This window comes from Trachymyrmex septentrionalis, unplaced genomic scaffold (genome assembly GCF_001594115.1).
Source record: "Trachymyrmex septentrionalis isolate Tsep2-gDNA-1 unplaced genomic scaffold, Tsep1.0 scaffold89, whole genome shotgun sequence".
Classification (NCBI taxonomy): Eukaryota; Metazoa; Arthropoda; class Insecta; order Hymenoptera; family Formicidae; genus Trachymyrmex; species Trachymyrmex septentrionalis.
Genome location: NW_017306081.1, coordinates 1,015,087 through 1,035,393, shown reverse-complemented (window position 1 = coordinate 1,035,393; position 20,307 = coordinate 1,015,087). Strand labels below are relative to the sequence as shown.

The 20,307-nt window shown below is 30.7% G+C and overlaps 1 protein-coding gene across 11 annotated transcripts in view; it reads right to left on the bottom strand.

The window, feature by feature from the left end:
• The window catches only part of LOC108755588 (potassium voltage-gated channel subfamily H member 6), a 221,080-nt gene that overhangs the window by 136,288 nt on the left and 64,485 nt on the right, over positions 1–20,307 (bottom strand). For all 11 annotated transcript variants that reach the window (XM_018498695.1, XM_018498694.1, XM_018498696.1 and 8 more), the window contains exons 3-4: positions 12,424–12,582; positions 3,707–3,857 (exon numbers count right to left, since the gene is read on the bottom strand). In XM_018498695.1, coding sequence (XP_018354197.1) covers positions 3,707–3,857; positions 12,424–12,582 — 310 coding nt within the window. The remainder of the gene's footprint in view (positions 1–3,706; positions 3,858–12,423; positions 12,583–20,307) is intronic.

The window sequence follows — 20,307 nt, the reverse complement described above, 5'->3', positions numbered from 1 at the left end:
TATTGACATTGTTCTTTTTTCTTTTTATTTTCCTTGTTGACCTGACATGTCTTACTTTATTATATTAAATGTATTAGTCATATTTCGTTCGAGCTACGATCAACATACGTTTTTTAACTTGATATTCTTTAGTGATAATACGTTTTAATTAGTTTTGATCCAATGTCGAGACGAATTCCTTCTATGTCTTAGGGTGAGTCACCAGTTTTTTTAATGTTAATTTGTAACTTGTTGGATAGAATGGTTTCGAAATATTTATAAGATAATTGTTTTAATGTTTCGAATTACAACATCAAATCTGTTAGTCTGGTGATTTTTTTCTTGGACATGAAAGGATTGATATTTTGAAAGTATATTGCTGAGGGTGGTTCCAAAGTGAACTGAAACATACTATTTTTTTGGAATAAAGATTCTCTTTTCTGGAATAAAGATTTAAGATTGTGTATTAACTATTACGCTGATTCTCATTCGTCCTAATTTTTTTGGATCTTTTGTTGTTGAATGTAAGAGAGTTCGTAAGAAGATTACGTTATTACTATTTCTATATAGAATAATGTGAGAATGTCATTGTGGATTAAAATACTAACACGCACACGCACATATGTATAGCGTCTTTCCAGAATTAATAATGAAATCATGAGAAACAAAAATCAGACTGTATTTCACGATAAACTTTATCCTTATTGCAAATATAACGTAATGAATATCAAATTGACTCTCAAGATCTATCTGCTAAACCATATCATGTCTCAAAATTTCAGCTGACTTCTTCAGCAGAAACGCGGCTATAAATATCGGCATAAAAAGCACATCGAACACGAAACTCATTGCAGCCGACGGTTCGATGGTTGTTTGTCGATCTTCCCGTCACTCTGACATTTCTGTACTGGACATAACTGTTTACTCAAGAGCGTTTCGACAAAGTCCAGTTATAATCAAAAGCTGATCTTGTCTCGAAAATGTAATGGGTAATATCCACACGAGCACGCACAACGCTCGAGTAGTCTTTCTTTTCCAGTTAACAGTTAAAATAAATTTCAAAGTATTGTTTAAAGCATCCGTTGAGTAAATACGAAAGAAGGTATATGAGAGAAGTCCGGAACATCCTTCTGCGGGATAATTTGATAATAGAATTCGTTTAAGAGTTCGTCTAAGCGAACGTTAGGAATACAAAAGAAGTAAACGCAAAAGAAGAGTCGGACAGGCTAGCGCATGCTTGACGCCTCAATCTTGTTATAGTTCGGAATCGTGACTAAAGTTTTAAAGTAATTGGCACTAGATATGTAGGTTAGTTGCTATTCGCACTGTTAATGTCTTCCTGGCTACTTTGCAGCGGTAATCGATCGAGTAATGAAAAGGCCATCCGTTGGCCCGCTGATTGCTCGACTCATCGTCGCGATACCACTGACGCATCGCGATATAGTGCAATATCGTTAGCAAGGCGAGAGAGAGCCTGCGCTTCGTTATTCTGATTGCCGTGCTGTTTAATCAGATTCTGTATTCCCAGATGGTATACGCTCTATAACACGACTAGTTATCTCCTACACGATGACAGATAGGAATAATGTTCGAGAAATTTTTGGTGTGATCACGTATCTTAATTATCGCTTTTCCATTCATTACGGTAAATATGATTAATCGGTAAGATATAAGTGTATATCTTATCTTAAAAAAAACTTCTAATTATTTATTTCTAATCATTAATTAGTTGTGCAGACATTTATGATAAATTAGTATTCAGAACATTTCTTAATGTTAAGGAAGTACTTCCGCTTTTAGTACCATTTTACAACCATTCTTTTTTTTTTGTAATATAACAATCATAAATTGTTACATTTATTTTGTGATATTTAATTCTTTTCAAAATCCTTCAAACAAACGATATTTTTTGCACTTATTAACAAATTTATGTGGGCAAAAAAATATCCGTTTACTATTGCCATGATTTAAAATGCAGGCATTATCTAAAGTAAAATATTTAAAAAGATTAATCTATAAGTAAAGTTCTCGTCCGACTTATAATCAAATTAAAAAATTGATGTTTTGCAAAAATGACAAAGGTTTGAATAAAATTTTGATTTTTTACTTACTCTTAAAGTTATTCCTCAAAAATCAAAAAGTTAGAATTTTTATTTGACCGTAGGTCAAACGAGAACTATATTTATATAGATTAAAATTTTTTTTGGAATTTTTTGTTTCAGATAATTCCTGCATTTTGAATCATAACAACAGTAAATAAAGAATATTTTTCTTACATGCCTATGTAAAATTGTTAATAAATACTTTAAAAATCATTTATAATGCTTGAAGAAGTTTGTAAAGAATATTTAAATATCAATAAAGAATAAAGAATCGTGCACAAATCTTATGAAAAATGGGTTTTGGTCAAATTAATTTAAATTTTAATATTTTGCAACTTATGTCAAGCTGATTAAAATTCTTCATGAACATAAACCAAATAAAATGTCTTAGTTTTTGTTCTAGGACTTTTCGGAAAGTCTTATGTTTTATATGAAAAAATACAAAAAATCGAAATAAATCGTTTTTACATTTGTATACATGAATCAATAGTATATTTATGATTTTAATTTTGCGTCCATTTTCAAAATTACACAGAACAAATGTGGACGTGACAAACGTCTCATTTCTTTGAGATGCTTTTTACATGAGTCCCCTTACTTCTCATAAACACAGTGCTTGATTTTTATGAGTCCTCTTGCTTTTTTGGAAATCCTAATATGCTACTCAGAATTAGAAAATAAGATAAAGCTTTTTTCTAGAATGTTTTATACTGTAATAATATTGTTTGAAATATTTAAAAATATGATACTTTCTTTGTGATATTATGTTCGACAATTTTTTCCAACATATATGTATACAGTATACATCCATAATGTATTAGACAATATTCATAACTAATGTTAATTTAAAAAATTTGTTTGGATTATTTTTTCGTATAAGATATAATAATCTTCTAAAAATTCTGGAGCAAAAACTAAGGTATTTAAAGATTTGTGCCCACGAAAACTTTTAATCCTTAAGTTAAGTTTGACATGAGCTACAAAATATTAAAACTTGAAACAATTTGACCGAAACTCATTTCCCATAAGATTTATATGTGGGGTTCTTTAACAAATTTCAAATTTATGTCTGCTATATTAAAAAAAAAAATTCCTAAAAAAAGGTTATATAGAAAGAACGATACTAAAAGTGAAAAAAAATATTCCCTTAAAATAATACAATTTATGAACAATTAACATAAAAGTAATTTATATTAATATAAAAAATATTTTAAAACGTAAATTCTAAAATAAATGAGAAAATATGTTAATTTAATTTATTATAAATTAATAATTCTCTACTAAAGTAAATTTTAGAAAAAGTATAATTCCACAATTTGTTTACAAATGAGTTAATGTTTTTTATGTGAGTTAATTTTTATATGATATTTGTGTTATTTCCTAATATACTCAACTTGTATGAAATTAACATAAACATTTATAAAGGTAGATATATATAGAATATGTTAAAAACACAATTTATTTTACAACATAACATAATTTTTCCAAACGTATGTTTAATGCTAAATACTAAATAGTTCGCGGAAGATAATTCTATCTCATTAAAATTATAAGAATTAAATTTCGTTGAAAGAAGCAAACACCGCGCTTCAAAAACATTTATAAAATTGATAAGAGTGACTCACCAGTTCTCAGAAGCGTCCTCGTCGAGGATGGTCCCGTCAGCAAGTCGGTGAGGCAAATTAGACGTCGTGCGCGGTCGATTCCGGACCCTCGGTGGACCAACGACACCGGTCCTCGATAAGCCAGCCCGGAAAGACGCCCTTGCCCTGTCGACTGCTCGAGTCAACGTCATTGAATCTCATTAGTACTATTAGTAGTTAGAGAGCGACGGTGTGTAAAGAGCGCAGTGCTTTTGCATAAATTACCGCCGCAAGTAACGGTAATTACGCAACTATAACGATCGATATGCGACAAACGAACAATTTTTTTTGTATTATCTACATCCTCGACGCTCAGCTAATATACGCAAAACACGGAGGATTACATGCAGGATGTGTGGAATACAAATGTTGTGTAATATCTGGCACACGCGACAAGTTTTTCACGAATTAACATGTGCAAATGCTATCCTCAATTATAGACAAGTCATGTTAAAGTTATAATTCGCGATAAAGTACGTATGTATTACTTGGTACCGATTACGATATTATCATTCTTTTCTTTTTTTTTTCTATTTAATGCACGAGGTCTTTATTCACAACGATCGCTAACTTCCTTCTTTAAAGAAACAATAAGATTTTAAATTACCGAGGCGCTCTTATATTTTTATTTATTTATTATTTGATCCTTGCCATTCGATTTAGGATGGACTTCCAGTTAATATTTTATATATATAATATATATTATATATAATAAATACACTCGTCAACAAAATTATCGCATAGTAAATTTATATCAAAATTTTGTATAAATTCAAATAAGCGTAATTCCGATTCGAAAAATGACGCATTTAACAGTTTTCTTTTTTATTTTCAAGGCTAAAGTAGTAAGTTTGTACTTTGCGAAGCTTTCAATAAATTTTGAATCTATCCTTATTCCTACCTGGCATTTTCAAAAATAAGGACGTATTCTTTTTTTTAAGAAATTTGCATAAGTAAGTTTGATATATTGTATCTTCTCGAAAAAACATCGTACAAAGCTTAATGTTTTTTTTAATTTGTAAGAAAAATTTACTCCATCCCGTAGAGTGCGTCAAATTATGCAAATTCCTTAAAAAAAAAAAAATACATCCTTATTTTTTAAAAGCTGATAGGTAGGGGCAAGGACAAATTCGAAATTCGTTGGAAGCTTCGTAAAGTACAAACTTTACCCTTGAAAATAAAAAAAAAAACTTTTAAATGCGACTATTTTTCACGAAGTAACGCTTATTTAAAATTATGCGAAATTTGTAATAAATATATCTATACGATAATTTTATTGACGAGTATATTATTATATATATATTAACTTCTAGATAATATTTTCTATATATTATATTTACATTTCCGCAGGACTGGGTAAGTTAACTTTTTTTTTGACTATGTGTTAAGTTAAAGTTAATAACCTTGAAAATTTAACTTAGTTAAGATACAAGTTAATTTATAATGAAATTAATTGAATTAAAAGTTAAGTAAATAAAAAAAATAATTGAAAAGTTAAAAATTAATTTGTTTTTTTTTAATTTTTTTATTTTAAGATTTCAGGATGTCAGTTTTACAAATAACGGAAATAACAAATAGATATTTCATTTAGAAAATACTCCATATTTTATTTACATTTGTTTTGTTTATATATATTGTTTACATAGACTGTTATATATACTAATTGAATATTTTGTTCATATATACTTATTAAATTTAAGTAATAAAGCCATTTCGAAATGTCGGACATCTTTTCTCACAAGTTATCGAAAATGAATCCTCTACTTGCACTAAACAGCCGTTCAACGTGAACCGAAAATGGTATTGATGTGTTATATTTTAATAATAAGGAATAATAGATTTCAACCTATCAGAAACTAGATACATCAAAATATATGGTTTCTGACAGATTGAAATCTGGGGCTCGATTGTGCAATTTGAAATAAGGTGAAAATCACAAAAGTGAACAAATTCACTAGAATATTTATAATTTCAATAGTCAACACCTAATAAATTTGCTCTATTTTGTAATTTTACCTCATTTTTAACTATCGTTATTGCCGCATATTATATCTGAGACTTAACTTAAAAAAGAATAAAATAAAAAATTAATAGTTACGGATAAAATGTAACTATATAAAGTTAAAAAGTTAAGAGTCTAAAATGAAACTAAATTAAGTTAAAATTAATTAACTTTTTAACTTAACTTTTATCTTTATAACTTAGCACTACCCAACCCTGCAGTTGCGTTTTATAATTTCACATTCTCATTTTATACATTTTATTTCTTTACATTTATACTTTCATATCCCTTTAAATAAAACTTCTACATGGAAAAAATGTTTGCTAAAGTAAAATTAAAAACTTAATTAGATACAGATTTGAAAATAATTTTGTTTTAAATTATCAAAATTATTAAGTAGCACGCTAAAGCATAATAAACAATGTTACAAAAAAATGGTGACATTCTAGCAACTAACTTGAGCGCTTCATATAATTATTTTGATAAATTTAATAAATTTTTAAATCTCTCTATTATTTAGTGCCCTTTTTAGGTATTTTAACAAAATCGTTCTTTTCATGTATATACATACACGGAAAAACTAGTTTTGCTGGAATCTAAAAATTTAATTCATACAGATCTGAAAATAATTTTGTTGGTTCATTAAAATAACTTTGTCATATTTGAGATTCCTATATAATTATTTTGACGGTTCAATAAAATTATTTTCAGATTGATATTAAAATTTTTAGATCAGTAAATTCGCTCTTTCCGTGTATGACATTTAATCAGGACTAAATTCTTATTTTTTCAACAATAATGAATATTTAATGAGTGTAATTTACAATCATTAAAATATTTAATATTTAATGATGATAATAATGATCATTTAATATTTAATGATAATAATAATTATCATTTAATATCTCGATCGAAATATTAATGACACATGCGTCGTCGAAAGTTAACGATAGATTTAACTTGGTCGACTCCGCATTGTCACGCTCGGCTCGTCGAACTTGTCACTTGTCAAGTGCTGGAAAATCCATTTGCCACACCGCTCGGCAAGGATACTTTATAAAGATAAGTCAGTCAACGTCGTACTTTTAATTCGCCGTCCGACATCGCAGCGTTCACGACGTCTGGCACACAGATGACAAAATGTGTAATGCCCGTTTCTGCTCTTGATTTCGCGCCAGACGTGGCCGTTGAACTTTCACTAAAATACTATGCCTGTCTTGGAACCCTACGTTCACCGAAATTCATCAGCCTCCACTGAAAAATGACACGTGCATATTGATCACGTTGAATTTTACCAAGACGCGCTTGAAGCGAGAGACATGAATTATTTTTATGTGTCTTCTCATATAAAGTTTTCTAGCCCGTAACAGAAACTGATATTTTTTATGATGCTAAAGAAACACATGTGTCCTTGAGACCTACAACCAGTGCCACAAGAGCATCATCAGCAGTTCTTTGAAAGAAACTGATGTGAGTAATATTAAATAAATTAAAGTTATATTTTAAAAGTACATTACATTTTCTAAAATGCATTTACTTAGCATAACATCCAATTACCATTAATATTAATTATAGCTTGTCGTCAAGTTTTCAAGGAAATATGATTTTTATGAGATTTTCACGAACATGAAAATGACATCGATAGATGGATTGGCTTTCCCAATCTCCGGACGTAAATCCGGATTGAAAATCATGGAAATGAAACCGAGAAGCACAAATATTTACTTTGAAACAGTTATCTTGACACATTCGAAAGATTCTTGACACATTCAAAATTCTGACTGAAAATTTCAAAAGTTTCAACAACAAGTAATAATGATTACATTATGATTAGATGCCATACTGAGTAAATGCATGAAATAAACTAAGTATATTACTTTTAAAATGTACCTTTAACTTTTAATATACTTTTTTTCAGAGAATTACTGACAACGCTTTTGTGCCATTAATTTTATTAAAATTTTTTGTTAATATTCTTGAGGCTTCCACGGGTGCTTTCTATATAAAGATTATGCGTTTCGCGGGTTTTCTCCGTGTCCAGATACATCTTGGAATGCCAACGTTTCGTGAACCTTGCAATATCAGGCTGCTCCTCATCCTGATGAAGTGGACTGCAAGGTTCACGAAACGTTGGCATTCCAAGAATGGATCTGGACACGGAGAAAACTCACGAAATGAATGATCTTTATATAAAATTTTTTGTTATTAATTTTAAAAGTTTTAAATTTTTTAGCTATATAAAAAATTTAAATACTTGAACTCACATTAATAAAAATATAATATGATAATTAGCTTATGAATAAAAAACTATGAAAAATAAGATTATAAAAATAATATTATTCCACACACACGTACACGCACACACACACACACGCGCGCGCGCGCACACACACACACACAAATCATTACACAATGCTATTTAAAAATTAAAAAATTAAAAAAGTGTCCCAGAGTCACCTGTTCCATATGTTTAAATTATGGATTAAAAATCTAATCAAGATATCAATTTCAATATATACTTAATATTTATCATTTATTAATTGGAAAATAATGTATCTGGCGCGCGTGCAAATGAGGCAAACTGTGTTGAAAAAAACTATGATTATCAGCAAAAATGCGCGCGTTATTTGCTCGTTACATTTAATTTCGGTATGCAAATGCGCCCGATTAAAGCACTACGGTAAAACGTAACAAAGAAACTCCAATGTAATCATATTCACACTCGAATGCAAACCAGGTGACAAAATTACAGTTGCGATCACTCATCGTCAGTATAGCTGATGAAAAATGAGTGAATAAAGAGGTTTGGGAAAGAGCGTCGACGATCAGATCCGACGGATACGCTACAATCTTCTCAAGTGTGCACTATATTCACTTATCGATTGTTACAAAACGAGGAAAACTGTTCTCTACAAATGTCTGCCGGAATAATGTGCCATTAGGATGCGAATTGATTGGACCATTTCCGAGTTGTTTTCCTATGTGATATCGACTTAAACCAGTATTATTATGCTGATCCGATAATAAGATGAAAACAGATGGAAACAAATATGAAATCATAAAGTGAAAGATGACAAATCAAATAAGTGAATAATTTAAAATAAAGATTAAATAAGTGCTTTAAACAAAATAATTGCAAATTAATGCACAATTAATAACTTTGTGTAAGGTTAAGTTCTAAAAGAATGTCTTAATTATGCAGACAAGATACTTACAGAGTCCTGAGATATAATTATACTTTAATAATTATTTAATAATTATTAATTGCAATAATCACGATACTAGACGACCAATTTATTTAGATGATGGATTACTCCATCAAATATCCGTTATTGATTGCATTTTGATGAAGCTAAGGCTGCATAGACTAAGCTGGAGAGACAATCTCAAACTATACGAACTATTAATTGCGGATTATATCGGCTTTTCAAAATTCCTACGCATTCAGTTATTGGTATCTTGAAAAAGTTTAAAACTAGTAAAGTATCATATTTATCTCTTGTATCGATAAATAATTATATGTACTATATTTAGAACAGCTACACACAATATATATATTTATTAACTATTTATCAAATACATTACAAATTAAAACGTATCCAAAATTTTGTCATATTAAATGAAATTTCTCAAACTTTTTTAGAAGAATTACATTTCTCTCCATAAATAATAAATACATTATATCACAATTTCGATAAGCAAATTTTTTTCTTTTCGATTAAAAAAAAACGCGTGATAATAGACACTTAAAGCTTTGTGAAAATAAAAAGGGAAATGTAATCGCGTCCATTGATTTTTTTCATTGTGACGTTCGTGAAAAAGGCATTTTCTCGAGCACGCTCTTAATGCTAAGCGACTTTCCGCTAGGATCGATTTCTGTTACAAGTTTCTAACCATCAGCTGAGCTGCTTAGGGGGCGGATTATCAAACAGGAGGTAAGGTAGCACCTATAGCTACCTATTCGAGGGCATAACATTTATTACCGGGTCAGGGTTAACTGTTAGGCGCGCCATACACACGTCCAGTGCTCTGCAACGTCACTCTAAAAATAGTTTCGCGAGCACTCCAGATATAAAATGCAACCACGTGTCCCGTCCTCCGTATGCATGTATGCATGTGCATATAATATACGTATATGTGCACACGCATATTATACGCACGCATGCATATGTATATTCTCTAAATTCGTTCGAAAAAATGAAGAAACGTTTATGCGAAACTTGTAATACAGTATACTATCAGATTGCATTAATAAATAAGTCGACATAAAAAAAAATTTTATGACGTTTTTATACAGAGAGTTTAGATATTACGCAAAAGAACAGCATTGAACGGAAATTTTTGTGTATTTTACGCTGCATTTTCAGTAATGATAAAAGAAAAATCAAGATTTATCGCGTTCATAAAAATATATATATGTACGAAAATATTATAATAATTAATACAGATGGGAATAAAGACATATCGCTCCTTTCCGTGTAATACAACTAAAAGAAATTAAGTTTCTCAGAAAAGAAAAACTATTTTTCAATTTGAGAGAAAATTATTGACTGATCAAATAATATCAACAAAAAGAATATATTCTTAATATTAAATATCATTTTTATAATTTTTATTTTATAATCCTTTAAAAATTACTTTTTTAAATTACGACAATTTCGACGAGTTTTTAAAAATCATTCTTTTTAGTTGTCATTTTTTAACTATTTTTTTAATAAAGTTAAGTTACTTTATTTTTTATGAGAATAATGTTGATCTAATTTATTCATGGTAATAACTCGAGAATTACATTTTATCAGTTGTGTTACTTTAAAGGTAAGGAAGAGATACACCTTAAAAGATTGAGAAATTTCAACAAAAAAAAAAAATAAAAAGAAAGAAACAAACATACATACATATCACGTGCAGGAATGACAATGACAGTGTAAACGCGATGTAATTACGCACGCGAAAGAACTCGCGTCCGAATTTCTGCAGGATTGTAACACGGCTCATTATGCGGATACACCTGACCTGAATCTATAATCGTAATAATGATCGTCACAATGAAGAGTAGTCTACGTGTGCCACGTTCCACTTGTGAACGAGGCGACCCCGAATGTCAGCGGCGACGATGTCTTATAACGGACGCTGCAGCAGGAAATAATGATAGCCGCGTTTAAAAGCCGCAAGACGTTATATGTGTGGGAGGCACGAAATGTCTTGGCAGGATATCGTGTGTAAACGTTAGGCCGGAGAAGTACCGTTTGATCTACACAGTAATTGTATAGTCTAGTATAGAGATCTTTGAAATCGGTCTAATCGAGATACACGCCACATTGCAACGGCAGCTGACATAAAATTTCGATATTTTTCTTTAAAAATTAAATATGTTTTTTTTTTAATTTTTTCTACACTGAAAGAACAGTTTTTTTTTATTTATGACTTTTTTTTTATTTATGACTATAATTACATAGTAAAATATTATGGTTAGGAGCTGCATTTTTATAATTACTACGCTCTAATCAAATAAGAGATATTCTATTTTTGGCCAAAGCGGATCTTAGTACTGAAATACAATATTTCAGTGTGAATGTACAATACGTAACCAATTCTACAAACCGCAAGCTGAAGTCTTTTTCAAGTCTTGAAACGTAATCGTGAACAGAATTAGAGTAGTAATATCACATTAACAACCAATTAAATATCAAATTGACAAGCAATTGAATAATATTGATGCTAATATTTAATTGAATAATATTGATGCTTATAATAATATTAATATATGTATATATAATATAATTTAATGTTGAAATAAGAATCTTAAAAACTGCGAATAATTTATTGTGAAAAATTAAAAATATTACCCGAACCAAGATTTGAATCCGGATTTCCCGAATTTCGTATGGACTTCTTCTCAATTTGACCATTGAGATTTCGGTAATATTTGTCGCAATAATCAATAATTAATAAAAAAAACATCGTTTTTCAACATGTATAAATTAAAAAAAATGGACTATGAGAATAAATCTAATTAAGTAAAAGAAATCATATTTTTAGTTAAAAAGCGAATCTTAGTGTTTAAATATTTCGCTGTAAATTTATTATATATAATACATATCTGATTTTGCAAACTGCGTATTAAAATCTTTTTCAGTTTCTTTAAAATGCAATCATAAACAGAACTAGAATAAATGTATTGTGCTATAATGTTAATAATTATCATATTTATATATATCCAAAATTCTGTATATATCAAGAATATACGGTTTTCCTCGAAAATAATAATAATATAATATATATAATGTTACAGTCGTTTTCGGAAACAGACATATATGTTTTTGTTGGTACATAGAATATAAATATGATTATTATTATTAACGTACTGATATCTACAATATAAATATGGAGCTTCTAAATAAATGAAGATTATTTATTATGTAATAATAACTATTATTTTATCATGTAATTATAATCACAAATACTGAAAATTTTTCTCAATAAAACTCTAATATGCGTTATCTGGTCGTTCTCGAGTTTATCCACTATATTTATTAACAGCAATTGAGCGCAGCGAAAACTTCTCGTGAAATATCGGACGTGCTATCGAATTTCGAAGTCCACTGTCGCGAATTTTACGGTGAATTTTCGTACGAAAATTTGAGCACGCGCGTGCATTGAGATGAGTCGAAGTAGAACGAATAAAATTGGAACATACAGCGTGTTGCGAGTCTGTTGTTGGCCTGACTCGGCGGTGGGATCGCGGCCTGCGGCGGCGGCTGTGAGCTCAGATCCTCGAAGTTTATGATTTGCAGGCAAATGTCGTCCACTTCGCTCTTTATTAGCGCTATCACCTCGCTGCAAAGGAACTTGGTTCCTAAAACAGGAAATTAGCAAGTCAGACATCCCTGTCCGAAATACCAACCGTCTGACACGCGTCTTTGAGCTCTCCTCATGAATTCCTATATATCATGTGTGTATATATACGAATAAATATAATGATCCGTTGTGCAAAACTTAATTTACTCATAAAATAATCCATAAATATAAGGCATTTAAAGATTTTAAACACTCAAAATAAATTTTAAAAATATAAAAATTAACACATTCAAGAGATAATATTTTAATTCTTCGGAGCTAACGTAAATCTATTGAACCCACTCAATTACATCCCTCCGAAGTTAATGAGTGCATTAACGGTAAGTCTATTAAACCCACTGTGCAGTGATTGTTTGAATAACAAAGGTTCTGATGAGTAAAAATAAATCAGCTTTTTCCATAAAGTAACGTTAAGATAAAAAATACATTATTATATTTGAATTTACTATTAGTTCTTAATTCTTGTATTTATTATTGTCATTTAATACAACCAATTGCTACTTTACACAAAAAAATATAGCAATTCAATTTTTTTTTATGTTACTTCTTGAAAAATTTGGATTGTTTTTATTAAAATACACTTATAAAGGAAGGCTTAGAAGCCTTCGAAATTCAATGAAACGTGGCAGGATATAGTACATTCTCATAAACATAATCATACTCCTATTTATGAGCGTAGACGGTCAACCGAAAATATTTCAATATTAAATTTAATAACGGCAATTTATTAGACGGCTTATACTAGAGTAGATATTTGAAGAAATATATATTCGAACGTTTATATTCGAATTCATAATGCTTAAAAAATTTATGTTTTATGTTTTTAAAAACTTTTACCTTAAAATTTGTAAACAATCCATAATAAAAATCTGTAATAATTAATAATTAATGTTTTATATTAATATTTATTCTTATCATAAAACACTGTTATATAAAGAAATAAATTGACTGCTAGTGAGATTTAAACTCGAGTCTGTAAGTAAAGAGGCTATTACCATATTCATATATGTTTCTTCAAATATCTACTCTAATATAAGCCCTCTAATAAATGTTCAGGAAAACACTATATTCCTATCACGTTTCATTGAAATCGGTGAAGACTGATTCTAAGTTTTCCCTTATTAGTATTCATCCTTTTTTATACAAATTATGCCGTTTATATTCATTAAAAAACAGATAGAAAAAATTTTTACAAAAATAATTTGTATTTAGTTTATATAACGCTCTTTTAATATACTTTTGACGTAATTCATAAAAGCTAGGTGGCATTATATTTATATCATTTAAATTTCTTAAATTAAAATTAATTAGTATCTTTTGAGAGCGGAAGCTTTCTAACAAAAAAAAATTATAAAAAAGACCTCGTTTTTTAAGCTTTATAGTTTTTCTTAAATTTGATTCTGGCATCAAAATCCTAAATTTCAAAAAGTAATCTGATTATCGCGAATTTCAGTTTTAGGTTTTTTATACTGCTAAGTTTGAATGTGTTATGAAGTGAGTCCTCAGATCCCGCATCCATTTGACGCAACGTGATTGGAAGACGGCCATTTTTATATATCCAGCAGAGACAGCGCTCTCCTTATATACTACTATTAAGAGTTTTTTCCTTCTTTTTATAGGGTTATCAACCTATTTTTTTTGTGTTCATGTTCATTCAATTTTTGTTCCTTGATACTTTTTATATACTCTCTGTGTGAAATACAGATTTTCGTTGTGCATAATACAATAAAAACTAAACATTTATTATCTCGATAAATCGTCTGTGTACTTATTGAATCCCGGACTACATCAACAGATTATGGCTCAAGCACGCTTCCACTGCGTTACAAGATAACACGTCCGTTTGTTGTAACGATAAGAAAGGTCAAAAGTTTTGAATCGCCGAAAAATTCCAAAGATTCGGGACAATACTAAAAATGACCAATAAAGATTTCATTCATATCGAAGTCTTGTCTAAAGACAACTTTGTTAGTTGGAAGTTTAAAATGCAGCTTTTGTTTGAAAAACGAGAAGTTATGGACATCGTGGAAGGAATAATACAAGTAGAAGATCCCACACACAGGACCATATATGGAAACAATGGAAAAAGAAGAAATCTGAAACTAAATTATTGCATTTCGGCAACATTAGATGATAGATTGATTAAACATGTATTGACGTGCAAAACTTCTAAGAAAATGTGGCATACACTTTGTAGTCTATTTGAGAAAAGATCTGCAACCCGCAGTTCGAATTATAATCCTACAAAAGAGAATTTTGAATTTTAAACTAAAGGCACGTAAAAGTCTCTGATTATGTTGCAGAAGCGAAAAACTTGGCTCATCAATTACATAAGTAGCTGGCGAGCTAATATCAAATGAGATGCTACAAACATTTATCAATGGACTGTCATTGTCAAAATATAAAAGCTTTGTATTATTACGATGATGGATTGTTTTTCGCACATGCCAGTACTGCAGAAACAAACATAGTTCTAAAAGAAGAAATGTAGCTGGCTGATAGCAGTGTCTCATTTTATATGAGTTTTGATAAGTTGAAAAACTCGAGGAATCTAAATACAAGAGCGTTTTGAAGAAAAAGCGAACTTGAAGACAAACAAAAATTAAAGGTACTTGGAAAAGGTGACGTTCAAATTCTTGTTTTACAAAACGGTAAATGGAAACTATGGAAATTGACGAATGTATTGTGCGTGTCAGAGCTGCGCAATAACTTGTTTTCATATTCTGCATGTATAAATCATGGTTATGAAATTATTTTTAGCCGAGACAGCATCAAGATCGTTAAAAATAATGAAGTTAAAGCTTTAGGAACGCGATACAGAAACTTGTATAAAATGCATTTCAAAAATTACAGAGATGATGAAGTAAACTCTTCACAAAATAGAAACGAAATTTGAAAATCTACGTATGTGGCACGAGAAATTGGGTCATGCTAGCCTGACGACAATGAAGAAAATTGTTGCTAATAATCCATTAATCGGATTGAAGAAAAAAGAACTCCAGAAATTTACTTGTGAAGTATATTTGCCAATGCACAACGGAAGATTTTTAAAAGTTCAACAGATAGACAATGTGAGGCTGGAGAAGTCGTGTACTTAGATGTCTGCGGTCCTTTTCCTACAACAGTGTACAATGGAGCTAGATATTTTGTTTTGTTCAAGGATGGTGCAAGTGAATATCGCTGCATTTATTCAATCGCACATAAGGTCGAAGTCGTTGATAAATTCAAGGAATATGCAAATATGACACGAAATTACTTTGGTAGGGACATCAAGATACTTAAAAGTAATAACGGAAAAGAATTTGTAAATATTGAAATGCAAAGTTCTGTAAATTATCCATCGTTCCACGACAAGCAAGAGTAATAAAACTCCACACAAAAGATGGTTCCAGAAAAAGTCGGATCTTTCAAATATTAGAATGTTTCCATGAAAGGATCCACAGCATATGCGCATGTTTCAGAAAACCAGAGACAAAAATTGGATCCTAAGGCAAATAAATTGTTATTTGTTGGATATCAAGGAAACTCAAATAACTGTTGACTAATAGATTTAAATACTTACAAATTGACGATTGCAACAAGTGTCAATTTCGTAGATGAAAGAGGAGATTTCAACTTTCAAAAAACAGTGGAAGCCGAAAGAGCTGTAATAGAAGAATTAGAAAATACAGATGACGAAGCTCAACAAATACAGTCCAAGTCTACAGAGAAAGAATTAAAGTCTGAAAAAAAGAGATTTAATGCACTCTAGTGAGAAGATGATAAAGACAACAAGATTCAACGAAATCTGCGAAATTGATCTAACTTGAAGCAATCAGATCGATGGACGTATCCATAGGCAAATCTATCTACAATTGAACCAAGAAGTTATGAAAAGGCCATTGCTGCAATAGATGCGAGCGAATGAAAAAAGGCAATTGATGAAGAGATTGTTGCACATCAGAAATATGATATGTGGATAGTGCAGGGAAAGCTTATAGATAAGAAGCTAGTGAGCTGTGAATGGATCTTTAAAAAGAAAGTGACGCCTGGAAAGTCACACAGATATAAAACTAGATTAGTGGCTCGTGGTTTCTGTCAAAAATATGCTATTTGGATATGTACCGATTGTTTGCTACGATAGTTCTATTAGCAATGGCAGTTGCAGAAGAAATGGAGATACTGCAATTCAACGTAAAGACTGCATTTCTGTATGGTGAATTAAAAGAAGAAATCTGGATGGAATTACTTGAGGGACTGTGACAGTCAGAAAAACGAGTCGTCAAGTTATAGAAATCCTTATAAGAACTAAAACAGAGACCCCATTGCTGGAACGAACGGTTAAATAATGTAGTGACTGAATTCAATTTATAAAGTCAGATGCAGATGATTATATTTATGTCGGTTCATATCATGCGGATAAAATATATTTAGCGCTGTATGTCGACAACGAACTAGTTTCCTGTAAGTCCAAGAATACATTAAGAATATTTTTTAATCAAATTGGTAAAGTATTCGATATTAAGATAAACAAACCAAAGTGTTTCATTGGAATAGAAATTGAATGAGATCACAATAAAAGTTGGTTAAAGATTCATCAAGCAAATTATATACAACAATTAATTGAACGGTTTAATATGAAAGAAGCTAAAGGAATGACTGCACCTGTCGATCTATACACTCGTCTGTCGAAAGAAATGAGCCCAAATACTCAGACTGAAAAAGAAGAAATGAATAGAATTCCATATGCATCATTAATAGGATCTCTACTACTTGCAGCTAATGCGTTTTAACATCGCTTTTGGAGTAAATGTACTGAGTCAATATCTTCAAAATCCAGGACTTCAACATTGGAGAGCGGCTAAGAGAATCTTAAGGTATTTAAAGGAAACAGTAGCAGAAGATATAACTTACAGTAAACAAATGAGTAGCAAGAAACCAGTCAGTTATAGCGATGCAGATTTCATCAGAGATGAAGACGAGCGACGTTCAACTAGTGGATATATCATAATTCTACAAGGTGGACCAATAAGTTGGTCATCAAAATTACAAAAGACAATCTCTCTGTCAACAGCAAAGACAGAACTCGTGGCACCTACCAAAGTGGCATAAGAACTAATGTGGCTACGTAAATTATTAGCAAATTTACAAAGTATAGACGAAAAAGAGGTAAAGCCAATATTATTAAATTGTGATAATCAAGCAGCCATTTCCCTAACAAAAAATTCTGGCTGTCACTACATGTACAAAATACATTGACAAGGATTATTGGTTTGTAACGAAAGGCTGCAGAAACTGAGAAAGTAGAGATACATTATCCAACTGAAATACAATTGACGGATACATCGACTAAAGGACTAATCAAGGCTCGGTTCTGAAAAACGGTTTCTAAAACAACAACTGTCATTGAACCATGATGAACTCAGTGGAAGTGTTATGAAGTGAGTCCTCAGATCTTGCATCCATTTGACGCAACGCGATTGGAAGGTGGCCATTTTTATCTATCTAACAGAGACAGCGCTCTCCTTATGTACTACTTAATAGTTTCTTTCCTTCTTGACATACGAGGGTGGTCCCAGAAGTACCCGACCTAACAAAGAAAACACAAAAAATTTGGGAAAAAATATCTTTATTTCTCAACATAGTCTTCTTTTAGATACACTTTTCCCAGCGATGTTCAATAGCTTCGATGGCCTGTTTATAGCAAGAACCGTTGAACTCCTCAAAATAGCCATTAACCGCAGACTCCACCTCTTCATTGTTGGTAAATCTTCTACCACCGAGCCATTTTTTCAAGTTTGGAAAGAGAAAATAATCCGAGGGGGCTAAATCTGGCGAATAGGATGCGTGGGGAAGTAATTCGAACTTTAACTCAACATCCTCTCGACGCTGCTTTTGTTCGATTGTGAGCAAGCACCCACCTTGCGCACAGCTTTCTCATCTCCAAATTTTCAACCAATATGCGATGTACAGCACTTTTTGAAATGTTTACCATGTACGCTAGCTCGCGCATTTCAATCGACGGTCACCCAATACCATTTTCTTCACCATTTCTGGAATGGTCACCTCACTTGGTCGACCACTGCTATGTTCGACTTCGCAGCTCGTACGGCCTCGTTTAAACTCTGCCACCCAATATTTTACTGTTGTAAACGAAAGAGCAGACTCCTCTAGAGTAGAATCCAGCTCGGTTTTGATATTGGTTGGGCTAAGACCTTTCAAATGAAAGTATTGTATCACATAACGATGACCAATTTTTTCCATTTTTGCAAATTCACCGAGATCGTCCACTATTGATGGCTGCCAAACAAATACTGAACAACGTAGCGTCTTCAAATTTCATAGTTAAGCTTTAGAAAGTTGGTGCTTTCCCCTACAGTGATTTTTTTTATACAATAACCGCCATTTATACGTCAGGTCGAGTACTTCTGGGACCACCCTCGTATCAACCTATTTTTTTTTTAGTGTTCATGTTCATTCATTCGATTTTTGTTCGTTGGTATTTTTTATATACTCTCTGTGAGATACAAATTTTCGCATCGTTGTGCATAATACAACAAAAACTAAACATTTATTATCTCGATAAATCGTCTGTGTGCTTATTGGATCCCGGACTATATCAACAGAATGTAATCTGAAAATATCGAATTTCAAAAGGATAGTAACTTTCAATAAAAAAATTTAGTAATACAAGACTTATAATCAAAGTTTAAATGTCAGTTTGGAAATCAGTTTAACTAATTGTTTTACTGTAGCACTGATGAGCTTTAAATGAAATAAAATTGGAAACTTGATATTAAATTCGATAAAGGAGCATAAAAGCCAATTCGCAGGATATACGTGCAAGTGTGTATTAAACAATTTCTTTAAATATATACATATAACAAACATTTCGACCTTATATTAGGTTGAGTAAAAAGTCATCGCGTATTTTTTAGCTCAAAGTTGTATATACAATATCTTCGTCAATAATGAATGAAATTCAAATTTAAAAAAAGGGTTTTAAAGCTTGAAATCTCTACTTTTAAAAACTTATCACATTTTTTAAGTTTATATGAGTTTGATAATTTTTACATACCAAAAACTACGAGCTGAAAAAGACGACAAATTTTCTTCTCACTTTGTGGATTTGTAACGTGTCCAAAACGAATTTGAGAAAATTTTCGATTACCTATCGTGAAAGCTTGATACTTTCCCTACAAAATCGTTTTTTTTTTTTTATATTCCTACGACTTTTGATTACTGAGTTATCGCGGATTAAATAAAAGAATTATTTTGACTTTAATTGCTCATAACTCCATTAAAAATTTTCGTATCGTATAATTTAAAAGAGATTTTTAAAGCTGAAACTTTACTCTATCAAGATATATTTATATTGTTGGTAAGAAAGTAATTGCGGTTTTTATTGATAGATGTCTTTTAAAAAAACGCGATGACTTTTTACTACACCTAATATTAGGTCATCTTCAATAATTCTTGTATAAAATTCAAATTATACGGTGCTGGTACGTTCTCAATATAGAAATTGATAATAAATTAATTGACATAATTGTCCAATTACTAATATTGATCAAAACAAAATTTGAAGAAAAATACAGTTTATCTTGTATTTGCTTCTCTTGTTGATGAGTTAAATCATATGTTATTTTTTAAAGTCCTACAGCGTATTCTTTCAAACCTCTCTCTAGAGTATGATGTTATTAAGTAACAGAACATTAATATTATATATAACATATATATATAT